The sequence below is a fragment of the Athene cunicularia genome (assembly GCF_003259725.1).
Source record: "Athene cunicularia isolate RWA chromosome 5 unlocalized genomic scaffold, athCun1 chr5_part3, whole genome shotgun sequence".
Lineage (NCBI taxonomy): Eukaryota > Metazoa > Chordata > Aves > Strigiformes > Strigidae > Athene > Athene cunicularia.
The window spans coordinates 2831746-2856460 of NW_020799103.1; the positions used below are offsets into that span (position 1 = coordinate 2831746).

General features: G+C 41.6%; 1 protein-coding gene across 6 annotated transcripts in view; it reads right to left on the minus strand.

Moving 5' to 3' along the window:
- KIAA1549L (KIAA1549 like) overlaps positions 1-24715 on the minus strand; it is a 73145-nt gene that overhangs the window by 13631 nt on the left and 34799 nt on the right. For 5 of the 6 annotated variants that reach the window (XM_026850853.1, XM_026850849.1, XM_026850852.1 and 2 more), the window contains 6 exons: positions 18296-18474; positions 16454-16662; positions 16044-16047; positions 13504-13635; positions 7788-8135; positions 939-1036 (listed from right to left, as the gene is read on the minus strand). In XM_026850853.1, coding sequence (XP_026706654.1) covers positions 939-1036; positions 7788-8135; positions 13504-13635; positions 16044-16047; positions 16454-16662; positions 18296-18474 — 970 coding nt within the window. The remainder of the gene's footprint in view (positions 1-938; positions 1037-7787; positions 8136-13503; positions 13636-16043; positions 16048-16453; positions 16663-18295; positions 18475-24715) is intronic. The other variant, XM_026850851.1, reaches the window with a different exon arrangement.

The following is a 24715-nucleotide window of genomic DNA, read 5'->3' on the forward strand; positions in this document are numbered from 1 at the left end:
ACCGTTGCACAGAGTCTTTGCTTGCTGCTTCAAACAAATGCCTGTGCCATGTAACACAAAGCCCAGAGCTTTACCGTAGTTCATCAGCACAAAACTGTGGGCAATACCTTATTACTACAGTATACATGACATGGTATCACACAGTAGGAGACGACTGTGGTTAAGTAACATTACCTGCACTGGGGAAGTATTAACAGCCTTTGAAACGGTCTGGCCCAGTTGCTTTAGAGCAATGTAATGGACAAACAAGAACATGTCAACAGACAGTGTCCACATCCTGAATATTTGGATGCAGTTACAAGATCATCAGCAGTCTCTCAGAAGTTTCCTTTGGCCTCGGGCAGTACCTAACAGCACAGCACTGAAGGCTAAAGGACTTCACCCACCACAGAAATATAAAAATTCCTTGAAATGCATTTTATAGAGCGCCTCACTGTGAGGAAGAGGCAAAATATATGCACGGAGCTAAGGCGATCGGGCTTTTTTTACACATATTTCACTTCAGGAATGCAGGTATATCTGAAAAAAAATCCCCAGACCCAGAGTACTGAGAGAAACATCTTACAATTCATCCATATCCCATCCCCTTGCAAGTCCTTACAACAGAAAATAGCAGGGAGAATGACAGCGCGAATTATCTACCACACATCTGCAATACAATAAGCCATTATGCCGGCTGAAGCAAAACGTGTTTTAAAAGGAATTGGAGCCTGGATTTCTTAATTTTATTGAAACTGATTAGCTAATAGAAAATTCATTGTTACTCCTTTCTTCTTCATGTTAAAATGAAACAAACCCAACACGTTTCTAATTTCACAAATGTGTCTTTCAGTGCCTCATAAATGGCTTGTAAATGCCCCTTCAGGGTTTGCCCTGGTTCTTATTACAACAGTGTGTTTTTTAGAGACCATACCTAAAATAAAACAACAGATAAATACCTCCTGAGAGAGGCAACAGCCACAGGACCTGTTCTGGGAGGGACAGGAGGAGGAGGAGAACCCATTACCATCTCAGGAAGCTGAGAAAATCTGTAAGCCTGTAAAGGAGAAAAATAAGTATTTTCTGAAACATCAGTAGATATCAAACTAAAAAAACAAACAAACAAAAAAAACAAAACAAAACCACACACAAAAAAAAAGAAAGTCAGAAATTAGATACCTGCTTGTGCTGGCCAACAGAAAGTTAACTTTTTGTGGCATCAATAGTAATTTCATTTTATTTGAGAATTTACAGCACTTGCGTGATTTTAGGACGTGGAAGAAAACACGAACAAATGAGCTCAGAGCTAAGGTGAAGTCTAATTAAAATAAAACATATCAAACACTGTCCCTGTGACATTTGGAACCTTGTTGGTAAAGCAAATCTGTTATGATTATGTTGAGACTCAACAGCTGCTTTGGACCCACAGGAAAAAAAAAAAGATCTTGGTATTTTCACTTCCTCCCGAAACAAAATATTTTAAAAATTCAGAAAGCATTGTTCAGAGCAGCATCTAGTGAAGTGAAGCTGCCCGTAAGCAACGCATATTTCAACCTCTTCCTTTCAGCCTTGAAGAGATGAAAAGAAAATTCTTCACAAAACCCCCCCAAGCTCTGTAACTTTCTAAAGCACTAACAAAGGTCTCAGTCAGTCCTGAAAAAGCAGAGCAATTCAGGGGAACACAGGGCCAACCCGCTAAATCACAAAACTAAGCGTCTCGCCTGTAGTAATTCTGGATTTCATCACTAATACACGTGAAGGATGGGCATGAAAACCATGGCACCCAAGAAATGACACGTAGGACGGAATGTCTCTTCTGAATTCTTTGTGCTCTTGTAGATTAGAGTCATAATTTTGTTAAGCATAATTGAAGACAGAGAGGTGATCTCTCTTTAGCGCTTTGTTGACACTTCAACACATTGTGGGTTGGGAGGGGGGGTGTGGGCTTAATTCTGCTTTTATTGACAATGCTTCAGAGCAGCGCAGAGGATTAAAGATACGATCGGAGCAATAGAAAACAACGTATTACAAGGAGGCTGTCCGGTGTCAAGACATGGGCATTCCGACCAAAAAATACGAGTCCGAAGTCCAGTGGTGGGACTTTGGCCCTCTAAACAAGAGGTATTTGGTTTAACCAGAGAAGCTCCCACCACAGACAGCAGAGAAAGCTAAAAAAACATTACCATGGGATGAGTCACGCTCTGCCTCCTGCCTGTGGAGGAGCCTACAGAATTTACGTGATTAGCTCAGACTTAACACCTACATCTAGGTTTGAATTTGGCAATATAAATCCCACACTAAACATCAAAACCTTTCAGTAATCGTATTTTAAAGTGACACATTTAGACAGCGTTCCAATACCTTCTTTCTCAAACCGCTGCAAAACGGGGTTAACGCAGAGGAAAGGTACCATCAAATACGGACTTTTGATGTTGGTGCCTCTGAGGGAAAAGCAATACAGACCAAGCATCCTTCTCCCGCCTCTCACAGCCACCTCTTTTAAAGCAGGGTAGAGTCCCTCAAAGGCATGTCTGTGAAAATTATTTTTCCTTTCATGCCACCTACAAAATTTCCTAATATTTACTTTCACCGTGCTACGATGGTATTTAAAGTATTTCTATATTTAGGTGGGTAAAAAAAAAAATAAATCTAAAAAAAACAATTGTACATCTCCTAGCTAGGGGTTGGAAATACTGATTTTAACGAAAGAACTGCATAGAAAAACAAAAGCTATTTGCATCGAAGAAAACCTCAATAGATTTATAGAAAATTAGAATATAGAATAATAGAAAATTAGACTTCTCCTAATTGCACTGGACTTGAAAAGGTCCGAAATGCCTCTTCTGCCTCTGAAAAGCTGGCAGTGCTCTCTCAGGCTGAACAAACCTCTCACCCCACATCTTGCTCAAAGCATGCATTTGTACCAAGTATGAAATTTTTTTTTTTCTTCCCCTCTTTTTTTTTGCTATATTTTAAAGGAACAGCACATAAGCTAATGTTTCGGAGTGGTTGGTGACTCCAGATACTGTTGGTAGACAAGGACACAGAGGTAGATTGGGGTTTTCTCTTGTGTGTTAGTGGATCTGCTTTGGAATATGGGTGTCAAAGGAGGCATTTTAAGGGATGACAAAGACCAGGTCATAAGTGTGCTGCGACTGGTACTGAAAAATTTTGTGGGGAAAAAAAGTAGAAAATTGAAGCATTTATTTTGCTGCTTATGTAAGAGCTGGCCAGTTTTGAGTGAGTGGCAATCTTTTGCTAATGGCTATGCAGAGGGAATCCTGTTCAGGTGAAAAATCCTGTTAGAAGATCTGCTAAACCACGGCCAAGGAACAGTCCCTTCTGGGGGATGGCAGTCAGTCCCCTCTGTGCTGAGCTTCCACAGACAACAAAATGATTTCAAGAGGGAATGCCAGTATTTTCTAGAATTTCTCCAATGGGATGGGGCATCACTGTTTGCCTGCATGCAACACATGAATGGAAGAAAAAAAAAAAAAAAAGTGTTCAGAGGCTAAATTAAACTGAAGTTTTACTATAGAGGCCCGTCTGTTATAGATTTAGATGAGCTCTTCAGTTCTAGACTAACCGGCATGACTGTAGAAATAGTCACTTCACTGAAATTGGTGCGCTGCTGTAACTCCAATCAGAAAAGAACAAAATAAACAGCTGATTTAACAGAAAAAAACCCACCTAAATTTATTCTTCAAAATTAGTTTATCCTTTAAAAGAGTTGCATCACTCCTGTTGTTCACCAGAAAAAAACAAACAAACAAACAAAAAAACCAACCTAACAAAACTACTTAAAAAAGAGAAACAACCTGCATGAATCCCAAACTGTTATTTGTTGAAAAATGAGGATTTGTACGATACAAAGACTATAACAATCAGCGTCAGAAATAATCAAATCTGAGATTCGGGACAGACCGCGCAGGTACGGGACTGCGGGACCCACGGCACCCTTTCAGGGAGAAACGTCAGTGAAGGAGTCTGTTGTGGCTAAAACACTGACAATTTAAAAAGCCAGCCGGTGAAGAATTTTTTAAAAGTACTAATTGCAGTTTTCCAGAGAAATTTCAGCTCTTAGGCCCACGGGCCATACAGCACAACCCTCTGAAAGATCAAGTCCAGCAGATTCCTGCGCCAGTGTCTCCTACAACCCGCTAAAGCCTAAGGTACCGCCTGTCAGGATGCAGGGGAGAAAAGTTAAATCAGCACAGAATAACTACAGTCTGAAAGGAAAAAAAAAAATTAAACTTAGCTTTAAGGCTACGTTTCCCTGGTTGCACTTTTAAAAATATTTTAGGATTTTAAAAATGTTATTAAAAATATTTAGATTTGTCTTGGATGAAGTTATTCAGTGTCGCCGTCTGTTTACAGGAAGAACCACCTCCTTACATCTCCGCATCGGAATTAAAAGGGCAGCGCCCGTGTTTACTCACTGAATGATTTAACTGATTTGATTATTAAATTGTAATCCAGGAATAACGCAAACTGATCTCAGCTAGATTTGGGTTTGCTTCGCTAGCTGTCCTGTTTTACACTTAGTTTAATAAATGTTACCGAAGGAGGCTGAACTTTGTTAAAATACTCTACGTCTGCTGAATGAAGGGAAGCTCTGAGGACTTGGACACGTTACCAGTCACTCAGCCTGCGAGTTTATCCATCGGTGCCTGGTTTACGGTGCTAGGTCTCACCTTGGGAGCTCTTGTTACTCTCACTCCTCTTTCTAGAGCACTAAAAAGGAGAGATGGGAACTGGTCCAGCCTTGCAATAAAGAGGTTTGGGTTGGTTGGTTTTGTTTTGGTTTTTTTTTTCCCCTGGCCATACCTCTCTGCTTGACTGAGCTGCACAAAGTGCCAAAGCAGTAACGTGATCTGCCCGGGCACAACGCTGGCTGTCAGGCTTGTGTTACACACTCGACTCTAGCTCCATCCTCCAGTCATAGTATACCAGCTGGATGACAAGGACCCTACCAAGGGTTTCTCTTCCCATTTTTGGAGGCTCCACAACCACACTAAGAGTTTGCATTTTACTAGTTTTCCTCTGCCAGGAGAAGGCACTAGCCCCATATGAAGGAATCCCGTTATCACAGGTTACCCGCGGGCAGTTTGGCAAACAGGCATTCCCTTGTAAGAGCTACAAATAATTTAGGTATTAATGGTAGAATGTAAAAAAAACAAAAACAAACCCAAACAAACCCACAACAACAACAACAAAAAAAAACCACCAAAAAATAGAGAAGGCCTCCAAAGGGAAAAGAAAAAGGAACAGAAAAAAGAAGATGCATGCACACTCTGGAGAGATACACAACTCTCTGATGGTGGGACTAACCAAGAAGTTGACTGCAAAAAAATTAAAGATCCGTAACTTGGACGACACCTGAAGAAACACAGACCTGAAGAGTGGTTCTGGTCCCCTGACAGCATATGGCACAAATACTCAGGAACAGAAGCAAACACTCAGATGGAGATTTGCATGCAAATTTTTGGCTGTTTTGCCTCAATCTGTTTAGCATTTGTGCTTTTATAAAGGTAGAGCATGTTTGTGCTAGAAATCTTACACAGCGCTTGTATCGCCTAGGAAAAACCTTTGCATTAGGTTTCATAAAACCTAAAGGTGCGCTCCCACAAACTGAAAATTTTTTGCGATCTTGCAAAAAGTTTAGTCTAGTAACTGGTCCGTGAAGAGCCAGATCTCAGAAGAGAGTGACGGACTGAAGACTTTTATATTTGCCTTGTATCCAAAGACCCACCAGTAAAGCCAATGTCTGCATTTGTTCCATCTAAGCAGGCAAAAATGCTCTTGAACCCAGATTTCAAATTATAATAGCATTGTTAATGTTGACTTTTAATTGCCACTAAAAACCGAATTTTAAGAAAGGGCAACAATTAAAAAAATAAAAATAAAAAAATCTTGGTTTGCAGAGTTAACATCCTCCCCTGTATAACAAACACCCCAGTGCTCAGGTACTTCCGATCCCCAAAGCTCACTGAGCCTGGACACCTCCTCCACACGTCAGCCAACCCGCTCTCGAGCGCTCCCCATCCCGGCGTCGCCCGCAGAGCTGCGGAGCGGAGGCATCCTGGGCAGACAAACCGCTGCCAAGTTGCTGAGAGCAGTAACTCTGCCATGTTTTTCCTACCCACAGCTCACTTCCCACACATATCTCAGCTGGATATTTTCAATTCCAACCCTCCGTTCCCATTTGAGAACAAACCAGGAAATGGTGTGGTTAAAGTACAGCTCGTTTTTGTGAAAACTGAATTAACGGCCCTTATCAGTCCAGCAGCCTGTGCCCACCCTAATCTGTGGCAATCAGCTATCTTCGGGGAACTCTTTATCACTATCTTCAAAATGCCAGAGAGATAATGCTTAAATGTCCTAAACATGCAGATGATTTAGAAGAGTAATAAGTCTTAGGAAAAAAAAAAAAAAAACACAGTGAAGCATTCACCAAAAAAAAAAGTATGGCTGTTACATTGTTGGGTTTATTTTTTTCAAAAAAAACCCCCATCACCTATAATATTTTTAATTTCATTTTAGAAAGACTCTGAAACGTTAAAGGAATCTGACTCCCTATTAGCTGTCTCTTAAGCTTGTAATCGAATTCTAACCATAAAACATGATTATATGATGCATGAGGTTCATTGGACCAATTTCAAAGTGCCAGAAATAACCTTTAGCGTGATTTAAATAGCACCAGCCTGAACCTTTGCAGGCAGTGCCGCTGGCTTTCAAATATGTTCAGAATAGTTCGGATGCAGCATCCCTTAATGTATTTTTTTTATTGTGATGGAAGGAAGCCATAGTAACAGTTCATTTGAACTGAGGACATTTTTGCATTATCCTCTTATTCCAGCCAAAGTAAGAGACTGTCTGAAATGCATTCTTTCCAAAAAGTGCTCATTTCCAACCAAAAAAAAAAAAAGCCTGAAAAATAAAAGTTCACACTGATATTGATAGACGGGATATTCCTTATCTGAAACCAGTCATCTCTGGTTTAGATTTGTACCTGACATATGAGAAGGAAGGTATGTTGTTGAGTTTCGCAACACCATATGTGGGAATTGAGGGGCAGTTTCACGTGCCGAGGGTGTGCACAGTGCTGCTTCAACGTCTGCCTAGATACCTACAAAAATTCCATCAACAGTTCCCCCCCATGGATTTAAGGTCTGAATGCGTTTGTTACTTCTGTGAGAGAAGGACATTTTAGCCACAGTTTGAGGCTAGGAAACGAAGGATAAAGAGTGACTTACGTAAAGTCAACCAAGAAACTCACAGAATTGAACCATCTCTAGAGTCCCAAGTCAACAGCTACAACTGCCAGATTGCCCATAACATCCCACATTTCAGATCCGATTATTACTCTTGGTTCACTCGCTTGCGATGGTGCTCTTCAGTGACAGACCTCGTGCAGAAGCGTTGAATGTTTCATACCCAGATGCCTACAAAGCTGTTCTACAAAACCAGGCTGCTTCCTAGTACACGTTCAGTAAGCAGGAGGAGACGTGCAAACACGGTCTTGACTTGTTGAACAGCCTGGAGCTTAGCGCAGCCTACTCCTTCAAGCACAATTTAGACAAGACGACCTTGTTCCTAAAATAGATACTGAGTCTTCCTGCAAGAGGTGGGTATGGGTAAGCATACATACATAAACCCCACTACTCAAACTTATTTACGGTAAGCATGGCTTTACATCTGGTTTTAAGCATGTAAACGGGGCGACTACTTTAAAAAAAAAAAAAATCTGTCTCATAGTAGAAATATCTTTATGATATTACAATATACTAAAGAGAAGTTTCACTTACTGGTCTTGGTAAACTGTACTGATACATTTCTGGCCTGTATGTGGGTACCCACTGTACCCCCCCTCTAGGTCGGGTCATGGTACCAGGAGCACTGGTCACAACCTCCGAGTAGGGCAAGTGCGGTGCTGAGCTGTACGCCTCCTGCCTGCTCTGTCCTCCGTGGCCCGCAGAGGCCAGGCTGAAGGCCTCTTCCAAGAGCATATGCATCTGCTGTCGAACCTCATCAATGGAGGGCTGAGAACTTAAAGTTGAGGTCTCCGAGTGGCCTTTGGCCTGACGGGACCTGGTGTAACTCCGAGGCTCGTTGACACGGTCAACATTTGTTTCTTCTATAATTTCAGGCTCAGTCTGTTGGATGGAATAAAAGCATGTATACGTAAAAAGCTTTACAAGACGGCGTTTTGTGTGAAGCAGCACAAATATTCTCAAACACAGATGTAACGTACACAAAGTCAGGAATTGTGACAATATAGACACACGACAAATATTGGAAAGGAGCGATATGATGCAGGCGAGTACAATAGACTTTTATATCCTACATTGGTTGCTGCAAAAACTAGGAGGGACACTCTGTAGCAGATTAAACTGTCAGTGATTCACTAAAACAATCAGAAATAATGTTTAAATTCTTTCCTTAGTGGTTAGTATCAATGGGAGTACAACTGTGCCAGGAGGAGTATGGCTCCCTAAGTCATACCAATCACTACGAAGGACCCCTTACAAAGGGACCTCTTGTTACAGCTACGGAGATTGAAATTCTTTTGTCCATTCTCACATGTTAAGATGTCAGAAGAATTAAAGTTTAGGAGTTTGCCTGAAGTTTCTAACCCAGCGAGGACCACCACCAATGATGCCACAAACTAGGACCTGTCCCTCACAGAAAATAATCTTGACCCAGATCAGTCATCTTACCTAGTCACCAAACAGCAGTTACACAGAAATTTAGCCCAAACCAATGTGGGAACAGTGACCGAAGCACGTACTCTAATGAGCAGGTAGTGCCCTGGCAGCTTTACTTGAAGGGTTACTCCTAGGGTAAATCCTTCTATACAGATAAGTGCAAACAAAAATCACCCCACTGATATTTTTTTTTTTCCCCTTTAACTCCAAGACAGAATAAGTCATTATACTGTAAGAACTTTACAGCAGAAATACCTAACTTCATCTATATTCTGTAAGATCAGTTTTACAACCTTATAGTTTTTAAAAGTACCTTTTAAACAGGCAACCTGAAAAAGCAACCAATTCCTTCTCATTCTTTCAACAGCATCGTAAGTACGTTTTACTGATAACTGGAACGAAGAAGAGGATGTGTAACTCCTCCTATACATAGCATGTGGTTAGAATTGTCTTGGCATTTCGAAGAGCCACAAATAAAATAACACAACAGGATGTTCTTACTAAAAATTCCAGCGCTATCCTGACAATTTGAGTGCTCTGTAACTCCTAGAGCAGCACACTTTTTTTTTTTTTCCCCATGTAACAGTGAGTTTCTATATCTAGTCTATAAGTGTGCCCCCAACCTTTTGCAAGCTGAGTGTGATCTTATATACTTCTAGGACAACCACAGTACATATTAATTTGCAGAGGAAAATATCAACCCAACTTTCTTCTTTTGTTATCAGCCGTTCAGAGAAGAGTTATGTGGTTAGCCTAAAACCTGACAGTATATTTAAATAAAAGATGTTAATTTGTTTTCTCTCTTAGCTGTTTTAAGTAGATTTGGTACTTAATGAAAATAAAGCAATAAAAAAGGAAAATTAGGACAATCGTTTGCATATTAGAATTTAACGATAATTTATATGGTTATGCGATCTATTATTCAAACCAAACTTTAGGCTTCCTACACACGTCAGCCTGGGGGAGGAACAATGTCACAGCACAAAGTTATCCTAAACTGAAAAATCTTCAACTGAACAGTTTCCCTTCATTTTCTTCCTGCATTTTGATTCCATTGTTATTTGCGTTACAGTAAATAAAAATCAGGTAAATTTTAGAAGCCTGACTATAAAATGCAGCGATACCTTTGTATAAGTGCAACCAAAGAGCCTCTGAAATCATAATGTCCAAACCGGATGATTAATAACCAGAGTTCTTCTATTTCCTCATGCCTATAAAAATGCCAGTGAATGGAATCCCACAAGAGACCTATTATTACCCAACGCTGAAATAAATCAGGTTCTCTACTGCAACCCATTAGACCTCTATAGAATGTCTGAAACGTATCGTATGAGTAAAGGATGGATATTAGCAGTCAACATGAAGTCAGCTTTGATTTATCGATATAGAAGTTGGTAGGAAGGTTTTGGAGGAGACTGGTGACCATTCCTGTTTTTAATCACTTTCTGATGTACGTCACTGGCTTTCCTGTCAGCTGAAACACGTATCATAAATAGATGCCGTTATATGTTAACGTTACCGTTATAATAATCCAGATATTGTTCATACACAGTTACCATATAATACGAGGAACTGGAATTCCATGAAAAAGGAAAAGAAAATCCTGCACTGAGAGACAGACACTTTTGGCATGACTCTGCTGCTACAACTATATCAGCAAAATTCTTCACGTGAACAGCAGTCTGTAAGATTTCTGAGGAATTGCATTAATTTAACTATATCGATAAAATCATACCAGTAAATTCTATTGCATTTTGATCTCTTGGATATGTATAGTAAGGTCGTTTTCTTCCTCTTACACCAAAACCAGCCTAGATATTTTCTGCGCTTGCATGAACCTCGTCAGCAGGTTTTAGACTCTTCTCATTACAACGTTTGCTCTACTCACAATTGTCTGTGAACGTGTTGGAAATAATAAACACGTTAATCAAGTCTCCTTAATCTACCTCCTAGGTGAAGGTGATGTAGTAAACCCTGTTGGGATTATTTAAAATTGAAAGATATGTACTGTTCAGTAATAATCCATTTATAAAAGATGCTATAAAGGCAAATAATATACTCAGAACATCAAACCGTAGAACGTACACTCCACAATAACGCAAAAAGCTACTCATTCTGTACAGACAGCACGTAACTATTGACCTCATATCCTGACCAGTTTTTAGCTCTGAGAAACAGAACTATGATTCGGAGAAATATCATAAAAAAAAAAAAAAAAAAAAAAAAAAAATCATTGTGGAGAATGAAATAGTTTTAGAAAACCATAACTGAAATATTAGAAGTTTGTTATGTAAGGGGAATAAAAAACACATAAATAAATTAAAAAAAAAATCGGTGGTGTGGAATGGCAGATTTCTGAGCTCTTACTTCCCTCTGCTATTTAAAGGTCAACGCAAAATCATGCAGCTCAAACTCTCACAATCTGGTCGTGCATATAAGTCTAGCAGTTCTTAAGCAGCTTTCTTAAAGAATCTGGGGAGATCTTAGTCTCTTTTGTTAAAAATATCTATATATTTATCATTGTTGGAAAGATAAACCTCGACACATAACGGGGCCATACTAGTAACAGCTCAACAGAAAAAAAACAACTATTTTGTTAAGCTGTAAAAAAAAAAAACAAAACTCATGACTTGAAGATTATATGAGCTACCTGATTCATCAATTTAATTATTTGGAACTGCTTATAAAAACACAAATTTCGCTCTTTTTTAGCAGAACTTGCTGCTAAATAATGTACTGGGAGGAAGAGGTTAGCAGGGGTCTGAGAAGGCTGGAACCTTTAGAACAGCAAAGTGGCTGTCACAGAATGGCACCAGATGTGACTAAGAAGAGAAAGGACCCAAGGTTCGGCACACAAACCAGCCTTTTTTCACCCATTTTCAGAGGTCGGGTTTACAGAGGGGTTTAGTTGCACCCCTGGTGAGATCCCTACGAATTCTGTGCACAAATATAGCCACAAGTGCCCACCCGCGGGTATCCTGGGAGACCGAGACTGTCAGACACTTGGCACAGCTCTGAGGAACCTCGAACGGGAGTGAGGAAAACCAGCCCACGCTGAGGCTCGGGAACTAAATTTCAATATCCTGTCCCATTTTCCAGGCAATTTCTCTGCTTTCAGCTGGGAAAAACATTCAGAGTTAGGAGAGGTGCACTGCGGTGAATCTGCAGCGCACATCGGGCAAAAGGAATTTTATCAGTAAATTTTAAAATTTAGCAGTAAAAAAAAAAAAAAAGACCGTGCCACGGACAGCCTGTGCAACCGCCACGTTCAAAGAAAGGCAAAAGCAAACCTGTGCGTGACGTGCGCAGATCGCAGCGTTGATAATTACTTTTAGGACATTTCAGAATCTGCACATACTCGCTAATCTACTTTCAATTTGCAAACTTTCTTTAAAAATTCACTTTATATATAGAATATGTATTAAAATGTATTATTTAAATATTACTATTTATAGCATATTAATTTTGAACTAATAGCAGGAGGCCATGCCTGCTCCCAGAATGCTTTCAACATTCGTTTCAGGAAAATATCACCTACAAAAAAAAAAAATTAGCTTTTCTTAGCATATTAAAAAAAATAAAATCCCATGTTTCTTGAAACATGATTTTCAGGATACTGAGGGAAGGCTGGCTCGGTAATGTTTTTATGTAAGAAAGCTCCAAAAATAACGGTAACATTTAAGGGGCAAGGGTGTGTGCAAAAATATTTTCTCAACACCTATTTCAACAGGTTATATCTTTTTTAAAATTTATTTATTTATTTTTCAGGCTAAAGCGATGTATTCTAACGCCCCAGAAAGCAGCGAACCACTCATCCCACCTACATGGCACGTGACACATGCAAGCCGATGGGAAGTGTCCAAATGCAGGAAATCACTTCAGAAATCTGACACCCACAGCATGCCCCAAAGAATTCTGTAAAAGATTTAAAGTTCCCTGAACACATCCCCTGACCTCAGTACATTCCCCCACCTTGTTACAAACACATCCCTGGCAGCTGAGAGAGTCGACAATTAAGCCCCACACAAAACGCTTCTCTCCTACGGAGTTTAGAGGATGAATAACCATCGTTTCCGTATTTCCCAGACTGGTTTAAACCTTTTCTAGGGACTGATCTTCAGGGATGGCTGAGCTACGGCGTTTTGTACATGTGACAAAGGATTGAAAAAAATTCTAAATTATTCCAGTGCAGGGCGATTTTGATCCTCATTCTGATGTCAACTTGCACCCAGCGTACGCTCAGACTGCACAAGGCAGATGAGCTGTCTTGTGTTGGCTGCACGTGTTCCTTGGACCATAAACCAGCATCTCCTCTGGCTGGTTTTGACATTTACCTACGCGAAACTCTCCCAGCGCTGACGTAGTGAGAGGACAATATCTGTTCCTAGGGGATTTCCACAAAACACTGCCATCAGGACTTAAGTGAAATTTCCAGAAGTTGGTTGTTCATTCTTCTGAATCAAGAGAGCAGCATCAGAGGTACAGAACAAACTAGAGGGGTTTAATTGTAACGGAAAAAAACCTCAGCATCAAGCAAGTGGATAGAAGAACTATCAAAATTCAATCCTTTGGCCACTAATGAGTTTCAGGGTGAACGTTTTGTTTGCATTTCAGGCTGTAAGATGTTGTACAGCTATAACATATGTGAAAATCTGTGATCGCGAGCTTTTTTCAGCACGCCGAGCGCACGTTCAGTACCGTAACGTTAAACACCCAACGGCCCTCTACCTTGTAGCTTAGCAATAGTTTCCTCATTTATAGGAGCCAGTTAAGACTTTGCTGAACAAATTTCACCGCACGTATCTGATAAACTTACGTCGTATCCACTATTACGGATTCCACGCCTAGGTCTTTCTCGAGTCACAAGAAGATCCATCTCAGTTTCTCCCGGGCTAGGGCTGTTCAAAGACTGCCTGCTTCTGTATACTGAGTTCTTCATCGGTTGCCTAGAAAATATGAAACAAGAAAACAGTAAAATGAAAACAGCTCTCCAATTCACACAGATTCTTGACCTGATTACAAACTATTAAAGAAAACCCCAGAACAGTGCATACGATCAGTAGGCTCTTAAAAATTGCTTCGAGATTGCCAATTAGCTCATTTAAGAAAGTTTTACTAATGAGAAAGGAGGTATGAACGCTAACAACAGGCATTCATACGGGTTAGAAAGTGCCTTCTGGGAACACAACTGGAACATTTTAAAACATCAATTTTATGGTGCAGGAGACTCACGGGTACCAGGAGCTAAAAGCTGTTCTTGAGCAAATCAAATTATTTAGCAGGAATGTTTTGTAAATCACTTTTAAATACAATTTGAAACAAATCCAAATTGTAAAGGTGATCTTGAGTAATCAACCGCATCTTTACTTTCTCGTATATTTTGGAAATGCTTTCTTAATGTGATTTAACGTAGTGGAACATATACAAAAGAGTGGAATAAACCTTTCCCCTAGAAACTTTGAAATCTCTGACTGACTCCTAAGTGATATTAGTTAAAAACACAAAACGCAATTTTTCAGTTTTTACTTGCTGTAACTATAAACAACGATTCAAAGCAGAAAAAGTTGGAAATCAAATCTTTTCAATTTTATGCTAACCTACATTGCTTTAAAACCATTTTTATTTCATTACCAAAATACAAGCGTATCGATTCATTTATCAATCACCAAAACTCACATTACCTCGTAGTTTTATTCAAGGTCTTCCTCCAGCACTGTGCCCTTTTAGCCAACTTTTTTTTAGTTTGAATACTGAAGGCAATAATGCTGTCACGTGCGTTGCAGCCTATCAAGTTCAGCTCCAGGTCTTAGTTTGGAAAATTTAGCATAGACTTTGGAATTTGTTTGCAAACATCCGCAACATCTGTGTGGCTCTTTACAGAAAGTACATCAGAAATGGTTCCCCTCTTCCTATGTAGGGATATAGACTATTTTATTTAACAAGTAAATCTGGCAGTCAGCCTTTTATGGTTCAGCTGCACAACGACATCATTCCTCTACAGCAGCATACCTGCCTTCAAGCGCTTTATATCACGCCAGTGATCACTATCTCAAATAGACTATGACAGGTTTACACAACACATTAGAAAACACACAGGAAAAAAAAATAAAAATGTATGCTGGGACCTTTCAGCACATCAACAAACATCAGTATATTTAACAAAAAGCAGATGGCTAGCATTAAAGCTTCATGTTTAATGTTTTAAACATTTCCTACGTGGCACCTAACACGTAATAAACATCCAAAGTAATGCCACGGTCCTTCACTATGCGTACAGCATGCGGTCATATCAACGTTTCTACAGTTCCGCCTGCACGGACTGTCTAGAAAATACAGAGCAGGACTCCTGTGTGCCGAGGGTTCAGCATCCTACCTTCCAGTGCACTTGGAGCAATTTATTCCTCCCCCACTGGAAAACTGCACAAGGAAATGATGCCCAGACCCTCCAGCAAGGACATAACACATGCTTAAGTCAGCATCTTTCTTCTTCATTGATCAGCGCAACCCTGGGAAATGGCTCGCCAAGGGCAGCATCCCCGGTCATTTACCTCTAGACCTACACAAGTTCATCTGATCACAGCTTCTGCCCGTGTTCTGAGCCAACACTGCCTTTATATTTCCTGTTACAGTCTGTGTCATCTCTGGGCCCCAAGGGTAATTGCTGAAGTTGCACTGTGTGCAAAGACTGGGTCACTATCAGTGCTCTGACTGCAGTTATGATTTCTACTCATAGGAAAACTCTGGTCTGAACCTCCCAGCAGATGGGATGCAAGACCGCACCTCCAGGCACGAGGGTCATTTCCAGAGGAAATGTACTTCAGTACAACCTTTTTCTCTCGTGGGTCAGCTGCTGCTGGTCCCTGGTTACGGTAAGAACCAGAACCCTCGTGGCGCAACAGCAAACACACTCATAAACCTTCACACCTCCACCACCCCTAAAGAAGAGGAATCTGCATACTGTGCCAATCCTGGGGTAGGGCTGGTGTCGTCTCCTCTTTTCAACGCATCAACTTGTGTTTCAGAGAGCACCAGCAAAAGAGCAGGTCCACCCACCCCCAGTAGGCTCAGGCAGAATCAGCGTGTACCCTCCCTCCTCGGTTCTAAAATGGGGAGATGAATACTACTGGTGTGCCATCCTCAGGAGACAGCGAAGTGTTAATCAAACATTAGTACTGTTATACAATATGCCAGCTCCACGTCACGGATGAGCAAATTATGAATTTCTCTGTTAAAGGCACAGGAAGATCACCACCAGCAGGTCCACACACAATCTTACAGCCACCATCCCTGCAGGACCTACGGAATTACATCGATACAGTACTGGTGGTGTCGTTTGATGCCTACCGCGATAGTCACGTTCAGAGGAAATTAATGACAGAATAATAGCACCGCTGAACTGCGCAAAAGAATGAATTCAGATGCTAACTTCCTGGCTTAAGTCCACTCTCATTACTACCAAAACCACTACCACCACTTCTATTTACGTTACCTGCAAAACGACTCACAAGAACTTGCAACAGTCCCTTCCTTTCATTTTTTTGTCTTTCCATTTCTTCCTTTTTAACCACATTGAAGTTTTACCAGATGACACACTTTGATAAATAATCATGGGCCACATGAATTTTCTTCCTAAAGTAGGAGGGGCCAGCTGACCATACAGCAAACAGTTGGCTCACTGAGAGCAGCCCCTTTGATTCCCAACATGCCCTGGACATCAACTTTCCTCCTAGATAAAGAACTGCAAATAAAAAAAAAAAAAAAAAAAATTAGGCTCAGCAAAGGGAGACGAGATATCTGCATCTGGATCCAAAATGTGGTCAAGCTCTTTCTGTTTTTTTTCATACATCCTTTTTCTCTCTGTCAGCCCCTTGTTATCAACCTGAGGGAAATCATAGTACCCCTTCCTCTTGGCTTTCAAGCGCAGTTTGTTGCGGTAATGTTCTATATCGGACTTCTGCTTCAAAGCCTTGTTCACCTAAAAGGCAGAAAGACAATTAAAGGATGGTGCCGGGCTGGCTACTTCCAAATGATATTGTCAGAACGTGGTCGATGCACCGCATGTGTCATTTTACAGAGCGCGTTTTCTACCACACCGTGCCATCTGTAAGCAGCGAGGAACTGCAAGTGAACAGAGTCGCTGCATTTTTATGGCTTGGCAGATGGTTAAATAATTTTAGCCTAAAAACTGTGTACCATTACAACAGTGACTCAGAGACACCCACTAAAGAAAAACACTGATGATGTTAGCCAATTGTCGTGACCCAACACTGCGCTTGCTTTTGGGTAACACGGGGAGAACTCACCAATGAAAACTTTTCCAGGGTCCTGTAAGCACAGAGACATCGCCCCTGACTACACAAAACTTTAAGTAAGTCACCACCAATGTCTGAGGAAGAATTCCAGTAAATTATCATCATGGGTTCCTTTTATTTATATGCTTCCTTACAAATCTGCTCCGGGCCCCTGTCAGAGACAGGATCCTTAAATAAACAGGGGTTTGATCTGACCTGGAACAGGTCAGGTCCCATGGATGCTCCTAAGTATTGAGAAAATTTCCCTTCTGTTTCAAATGGTCAGTTACATGGAAATGAGCAATTCATTTGAACTTTGTGCTTCCAGAGTCAAATTCTACAGGTCTGCTCACGAATTTTATGAAATGTCTGTACAGGAGAGCACACACCACTGGGAATGTCATCCTGCTGACTTACAGAAAATAGATGCTGAAATCTAAACAAGCCTTTCTCTGAGTTTGGAAACTCCGTGGCAGGGCTTCATACACAAGTATGAAATGGAGCACGACAGAGCGCTCCCACCCAGGCCCCCACGGGAAGCCTGATGCCACTGTCTTTTACTGTGTCTCCGGCAGGAGCCCTCCCTGTTGCTTTTAAACGGTATCAGAGAGTTTCCGGCTGATCTTTAAATGACTGTTGCAGTGTGAGTCTGCAAACAAGACACACCTCTGGCTCGTCCCCATCATGTCTAACAACGATATAAAAGCCTCAGTCCTTTGTAAATGGACCAGTCTTGATTCAATCTACATAAAACCCTGATTTACCATACAAGTGTTGGAACCAAAGCACGGTTTCTGGCCAGAACCTGAATCAGAGACTTGTGCCATCCCAGCTTTTTCCCAGGAAACAACTGCACTCTCTGTGCACAGGCTGGAGGGCAGACTGAGCAAAGCCACAGTCCTGTCGCATCCCTTCTTGCTCTGAACGAGACGTTTCACTCAGTATAGGAAGATCAGCTCGGCACAAGCTGGAGACATCTCCACACTCAGCCACAGAACTCACGGAGACGAAGATCTTATTTCTGCTCTCTGCCTTCATTACTCATTTTGTTAAAACAAATACGTTAGGAGAAAAGGATATTGGGAAGGTGACCGGAATATAAAGAATCACCTCTTCCAAGGTCGCATACATTCACAGGTGTGTTTCGAAGGAGTAGATCTTCAATTCTCAGCTCTCTCAGCCCACAATACTCACGGAACTTTATGTAGCCTCAGAGTGAAAATCTCCTACCGGTCCTCAACTCTAAGCAGCTTAAGGTTGTTCCACCTGTGGATGTAGCCAAGGAAACAGCTGGAGACATTATCAGAGAGCCCTTACCTCTCCGTTAAGGATGGCAGATTCCTGGCTCCTATCTGAAGCAGCATGAACAGCAGGTAGTGCCACAGGTTTGATGGCTATCAGCTGTACGGATCCAGAAGAGGTGTCGAAGGGGTCAATGGCAGATTTGGCAATATTATCAAAGAGAATGCCTCCTTCCTCTTCATCGCTTACGGGCACTAAAGCACATCAGACTCATTCAGCATAAAGACACGGGTATTTTGACTGCAAGGTAAAACTCAGCGAGCACATCGTTTAGATTAATGATCTGCTCGGTACACTCAAGAAGCAGACCTGGGAGACCTTTACACTGGAGAAAAAATCCCATTAGATTACATTACGTACAACATTATAACATTATGTATTCAAAGGATTATCTGGCAGTCCCCCAAAGAAGGTTGATTTCCAATCTGCACTAATAAGATGGAAAAAAAGGAGAAAAATAATGACACAGAAAATGGTATGAAAACGACAACGAAAGTCAAAGCGTGTCTTTCCCCAGGTTTCACATCTCCACGTGCCCAGGCATCAGTAGTTACACCTGATCTAACACAAGAGTGCAGCATTTCTTGTCTTACACTGCAAGGGCATTCTCAAAATTTGACAAATAAACCTACCGATTTTAGCAAAAGTTATGAATGCTAAAAATGCCACCTGTTAAAACGGAAGCATTGCTCTTGTGTGTTAAAACTTGCTTAAGAAACTGATGTTGTCCAAGCTTGTTATTTTATTTTTTGCTTTGCAAGGCAATACCTCAGGTGGCTCTAAAGTTAAAACATTAACGTTTAAGAGATAGAAGGCAGCTTCTGAAAAAAAATCTTTAAAATTAATTGGCATGGCAGAGCATTAGTTTTAGATTTCTATATAAATGGATAACTTTTACATATACAATTGGACCCTTTCTCCTCCAAATTTTGTGTGTAAACCTGCATCACCTTGTCAGCTGTTGAATCTTAAACCTTTTATCCTCATTTCAGAATAAAAAAATAACTCTAAAGCACGAGCACAAATTCTACAAAGAGATCCCTGCAAACATTTTTGAATAATTATGCTATTAGAGGGAGGAACGTTTGCTCCATCTCCTAACTGACAGGAGCAGAGATCCTCTGCTAAAGAACAAAGTGGTCTGCTCTAAATTTATTTCCTCTGAAAATACGCTCTGGTTTAATATTTAATCGCTGCACAAATTGCAATGGACTTGTATAAACTCAGCAGTTTAGACAGCCAATGATTTTGGTATAAAAATATTTGACGGGGTGACGTAAAATATGAGCTCATTATCTTTCTGTCTGTACTCAGCGTGGACTGGAGTTGACACTGCTTGAGCTTTTGAGAAGTATATGGGCTAAATCAATCCATCATTAAATATTGTCCCTTCGGCTCCAAAGAGCTGTCAGAATACAAAAAAAAAAAAAGAGTCTTTAGTGGGTCTGAAATCCCCTCGTCCCTCCTGAGGTTGCTCAGGCACTCCGTCCGCTCACTGGAGCACGTGGATCACAAGCCTCACTCACTGAAGTTACTGCCAGACTCTGACGGCCACGCCACCCGGACACCACACACCAAAACCAGGCAGGTATCGCCCCATTCATCTGTCACAGACCACGCGTGAACAGGACTGCGTTTCTGTTACGATGAGCATTCTTCTCTGGGGACATTCCGAATGAATTTGTTTCTCACGTAAGTCACCAGATGCAGTTCTGGAAGATGGGTCTTGTCTGTAAGTCACCTCTGAAACTTCCATGCTACCCTAACTAGGTACCTTGGCTGTGACACAGCTCTCTCCAAGAGAGAAAAAGTTTGTGTGAATTGTGTTTTTCACTGACAAAGAAGGTCCCTCAGGATGATGACAGCTGAGGGGAGCCTGGATACTATCTTGTCAGCAGTCCAAGTACCAAGAAGTTGTGGAATCCCTTCTCCTTGGCTGCCTGTCTCCGCATTTGCCTGAGCCAGGCACACCCAGAAAAAAAATCCCTGGCTAAGCATCAACTTGCAAAACACGATTCTTTCCAAACATCCTCTGTGTACCCTACTTCAAGCAGAAATCACCAAGCAGCGCAGCTGTGTTTCCCCCGCAGCGTTTCAGAAGGGCTGCACTTGCTGAGACCTCAGCAGTGATCTCCAGGCACCCACAGGGAACAAGACTAGCTACAGATGTGCGGGCTGTCTCCTCAGACCTCATTTCAGGACCCGAAACCAAGAGTTTTGCTTAATTAAACAGAATTCCTCTGGTTCAAAGACTCATTAAAGCAAATAAAAATTAAAGGTAAAGAGAATCAGGGATCACAGACACCAGCTACTTCTGATTTGGTAGCTGACGCCCAAGAGCCCCCTCAGTATCAGCCCTCTCACGGGTGAGCACATCTCCTGCACCTGCTGCAGCGCTCCTGGCATGGGAATAACAGCCAAATGGGACTACAAATTCTAAGTGTACTCCACCTTAGCTTAGAATTTGTTCATTAATTGGCATTTATAATATAAAAGTAGTTTTTTTCATTCATGACTGATAAGAGTCTGATCTGCAGCTACTGGCACGCTGCTAGAGTTTGTATTGGCAGTGAACCATAAGCAAGTACCGTGGGAATTTTAGTATTTACTCCTATCTCTGTCTTCGAGAGAATTTGCAGCAAGCATTTATAACACAACCGAAGCACGGCAATCTCTAAACTTTCAAAAAACAAACCGAAGGGAGCTCGGAAAAAAAGTGGGAGACCTGGAGTGTTCGTTTCTGACGCGTATCCCTGCCCTGGGCCAGTGCGCCCATCCCAGCGCTGGGCAAATGACTGACAGCTGTGGGAAACTTCATAAAACCGCCCAGATACTCTTTATACTCACTGACAATAAGCACACTTATTATAATTAGCCACACAAATTGAAAGCGATGCTTTATCATTTCTGTTTTTAGACAGAGGCGTACCAACGTTATTGTGGATTCCTCGTTCTACTCTTGCTTGCGCTGTCTGCGCGCGCACACAGCGAGACTTAGAAGTTCAGCAGCAGAAAAGGGGGGAAAAAAAAAAAACCCAACTTAATCACCGACTTAACAGTAATTTCCCGTCTCTGAAACATCTCGTGCTAGATATCTCATGCCACATGATCCGCTGAGATTGAATTACTCCTCTTCATCTTCCTGCGACTGGAGTACATGAAGATATATCCAAAGCGATCATTTATTCGGGTTGAGTGCCAGTTGCAGTGAGGAGCAGGGTAGCACTGGGTTTTGAAAGAGCAGAATCATGGCTGAAGCTTTATCTCCACCTCGCTGCAGCTATTAGTGCACAAGATTTGCTGGATGGAAGCTGCCTCAGGGATGCCAGCCCGTGCGGCGATGCCAGCAGATGGTGCTACCCACTCGTGCCACCAGCCCTGCAGCCCGGGGAAAAGGCGCTGTGCAACTGTAGCTCAGAGCAGTTGAGAAACTATTAGAAAGGTGGGATATTCTGTTTTTATTTACTTATTTATATTCAAAAAATAGAAGTTATACTTCTGTCAGCGTAAGATTTCAGTATGAAGGCCACACAAGGTATCTTCTCTCTCCCTTTCCCTCTTCACCTTGTCTTTGTCCCCCTCTCCCAAATCAAATTATGCTGGAAAGGAGAAAAAAAGGACTGAAATACCTGTTAAAAAAAAAAAAAAATAGTAAGGAAGTTTAAATTGCCTGTGGATCAGGTAACCTTACAGCAAAATACCTGAACCAAAGTTAGGTGCTGTCCTGCTCAGAAGCAACCACTTGTCTGATTTTGTAAGTCCTCAGAAAAAGAATGACATCAACAGAGAAAAATGCATAAAGCCAAAACCCGAGGAACACTCACAAGCAGGTAAACGTGCCCTGCCTCTTAATTAGGTCATTCAATGAAGTATTAAAAGTTTTCCAAGACCGATTTTGTATGAGGGGAACGCAAACACTGTAACCATGCCCGTGTCGTATACCTAGAGTTTGACAAAGAGCCAACTCCGCCGCAGATCTAAAAGACTCCTTAGGAAAGAGCCTGCCTATCAGTATTTCAAACAGAAATCCTGTCCTGAATGCAAATTAATAATGGGGAAATAATTTTCATTTTAGATAAAATCTCTCTCTGTAAAAAAAGATTAGACATTTTCTGCATCGTCTAAATCATTGCATTCGTTAGCCGGAAGGTATAAACAAGAGCTCCTAGCAAAAAAAAAAAAAATATCATGAGCTTCTGAAGGAGTTTATAAGCATAAAAGTAAAATACAAGTTTCCTAACATCAGTACCTGAGCCTATTCAGGATTGAAGTACCTCTCTAAGATACTGCAGTGCAGCAAAACACACACTTGTGTACACACAACACACACACGCTCAGCCGTGAGACAGTGCGGTTCTAAGCCTTCCGGGAACAGCACAAATATTGTATTTTCAGAGCAGCAGACAGCTTACAGACCAATGGAAACAGCTCAGGATTCCTCCTGGACGTTATTGTTTCACGTGCAAAGGCTGCGAAATTCCAGGCCGAGTGTCTGAGGTGTTGCAGTCCTGGGTTTGCCTGGGATCCTGAAAAGAGCAGTTCCCTAAGGCGGTCGTTTGAGAGCTCTGAACTGACATTTGGGTGGGGTTTTTTTTTGTGTGTGAAACTGTATACATGGGATGTCTACACTTCTATCAGCTGCTTGTTTCATTGGCTTTCTATGAACAGAAGCAAAGACATTTTCCCCTGCGGTTACATCTTCTCCCTCAAACCATATATGCCTCATCTATTCCTCAAAGTCTTTCAAAAAAGAGACCATGTGTTTCATAATGTTCATACAGCATCCATCAGACCCTTTTCTTGGCTGGCACTTCTCTAACACCATCCCAGGCATATTTAATAATTTTTTTAAAAAATTATTTAACTGACAAGAATGATGACTATACCAAGAAGAGAGGAAAGGCATGAGAACTTACAGCAGGAGAGGCTTTTTCAAGAACGTAGCGTTCTAGGGGCTTGAAAAAGCTTCGCAGAACAAGTTTTCTGTTCGCACAATAAAAGCGTCCATTTGTCTTCTTCAGTGCTGACAGATTAGTGAACGATCCCAACCAGCCAGCCAGCCACTGGATCTGATGGCGTGAACATCTACACGCCCTTCACACCGTTGCTTGGATGAGAATGGCTGTCAGACTCAATTATGTGGCAAAGAAAAGCTCATCCGGAGGGGAAGGCAGACATGAATTAATACTTAACTGCGCAACCACCTGCAGGTCCCAGTTCCCTCAGAGGTCTGCTGCAACAGGCACCTTAGCAACATAGGATAAGGTATTTTCGTGCCATCAGAAAAGCAATCAGAAAGACTGACTCAAAAAAAAAAAAAAAAAAAATCCAAGCTGGGTTAACTGTGCTGACCTAAGAGAGGCCAAAGAAAGTATTTTCCAATTATTCTATGCAAGTTCTGCCATGCCTGTGAGTATAGCACCTGGGTGGCCTCGCTCCCACAGCACAGATTGGAGGTGCTGGTTTTCTCCCACTCTTTCTGGGGGAAGAGGAGGTGGAGCACTTGCACCGTTTGCTTCAGTAGGAGTATGAAGAGGCTCAGAAATGTGGCTCCGAAGTTCACGGTATAGGTTACAACACTTGGCTGCCTCTTGCAAACCAAAACCAAGTGGGGAAAGCAGCAGGAAATGATACTGGCTGTGTCTGAAGAAACAAAGGGTTCACTGTCACCAGCGGGATGTTAGCAGGGTCACAGTGCGCTCTACATTTGAAACAAACACACACATGCAAAAAAAAAAAAAAAAAAAAAAAAAATCACACAAGCTGAAATCTTTGGAGAAAAAAAAAAAAAAAAAGAAGAATCAATGTGTAAAGCTTCTGGGATGATCAAGCAGAAGAGTAACATGCAAATATGAGGGATTTCAGCTGAACAAGCAGATTTTTTATTTTTTTTTTTACCCCGCTAGGGTTAATTTTCAGGAAATTACTCCAGAAAAGCCTGGGAGTTTACTGGGGGGGGCGGTGAAGAGTTAGATCAAGATCCCCACTAACACTCTGGGGCAAAAGCAGCTAATGCTTCAGGAAGAGGGAATGAACGATGAACACAATAGAAAGAGTCTGCACCATTCATTCTTCCTAGCACTCCGATTTCGCAGCCTTCAGAGGCACGGGCATCGTGAAAGGGAATCTCACTTCAAATCTGCACGCATGCTCAAATGCAGTGGTCTGAACTCCTTCCTCGGTGGAAAGAGAAAGGTGAGCACCCACGGAGCAGAGAGATCTGTCCCAGCTAGCTCTCACCCTCTGGAGTCACTAGAGTCTATCTGGTTAGGCTAGATTAGGAAACCAATTCTAAAGGACCAAAATTCGGCGAGATGAAGCCCTTTGCACTCTGTATTTCACCCCGCCCAGCACAGAAAAGGCAGATGAAGGGTGCTGGATGTTTGCTGGGGATACACCACATCTTCCGGTGCCAAAGCAGACTGCTACATCACT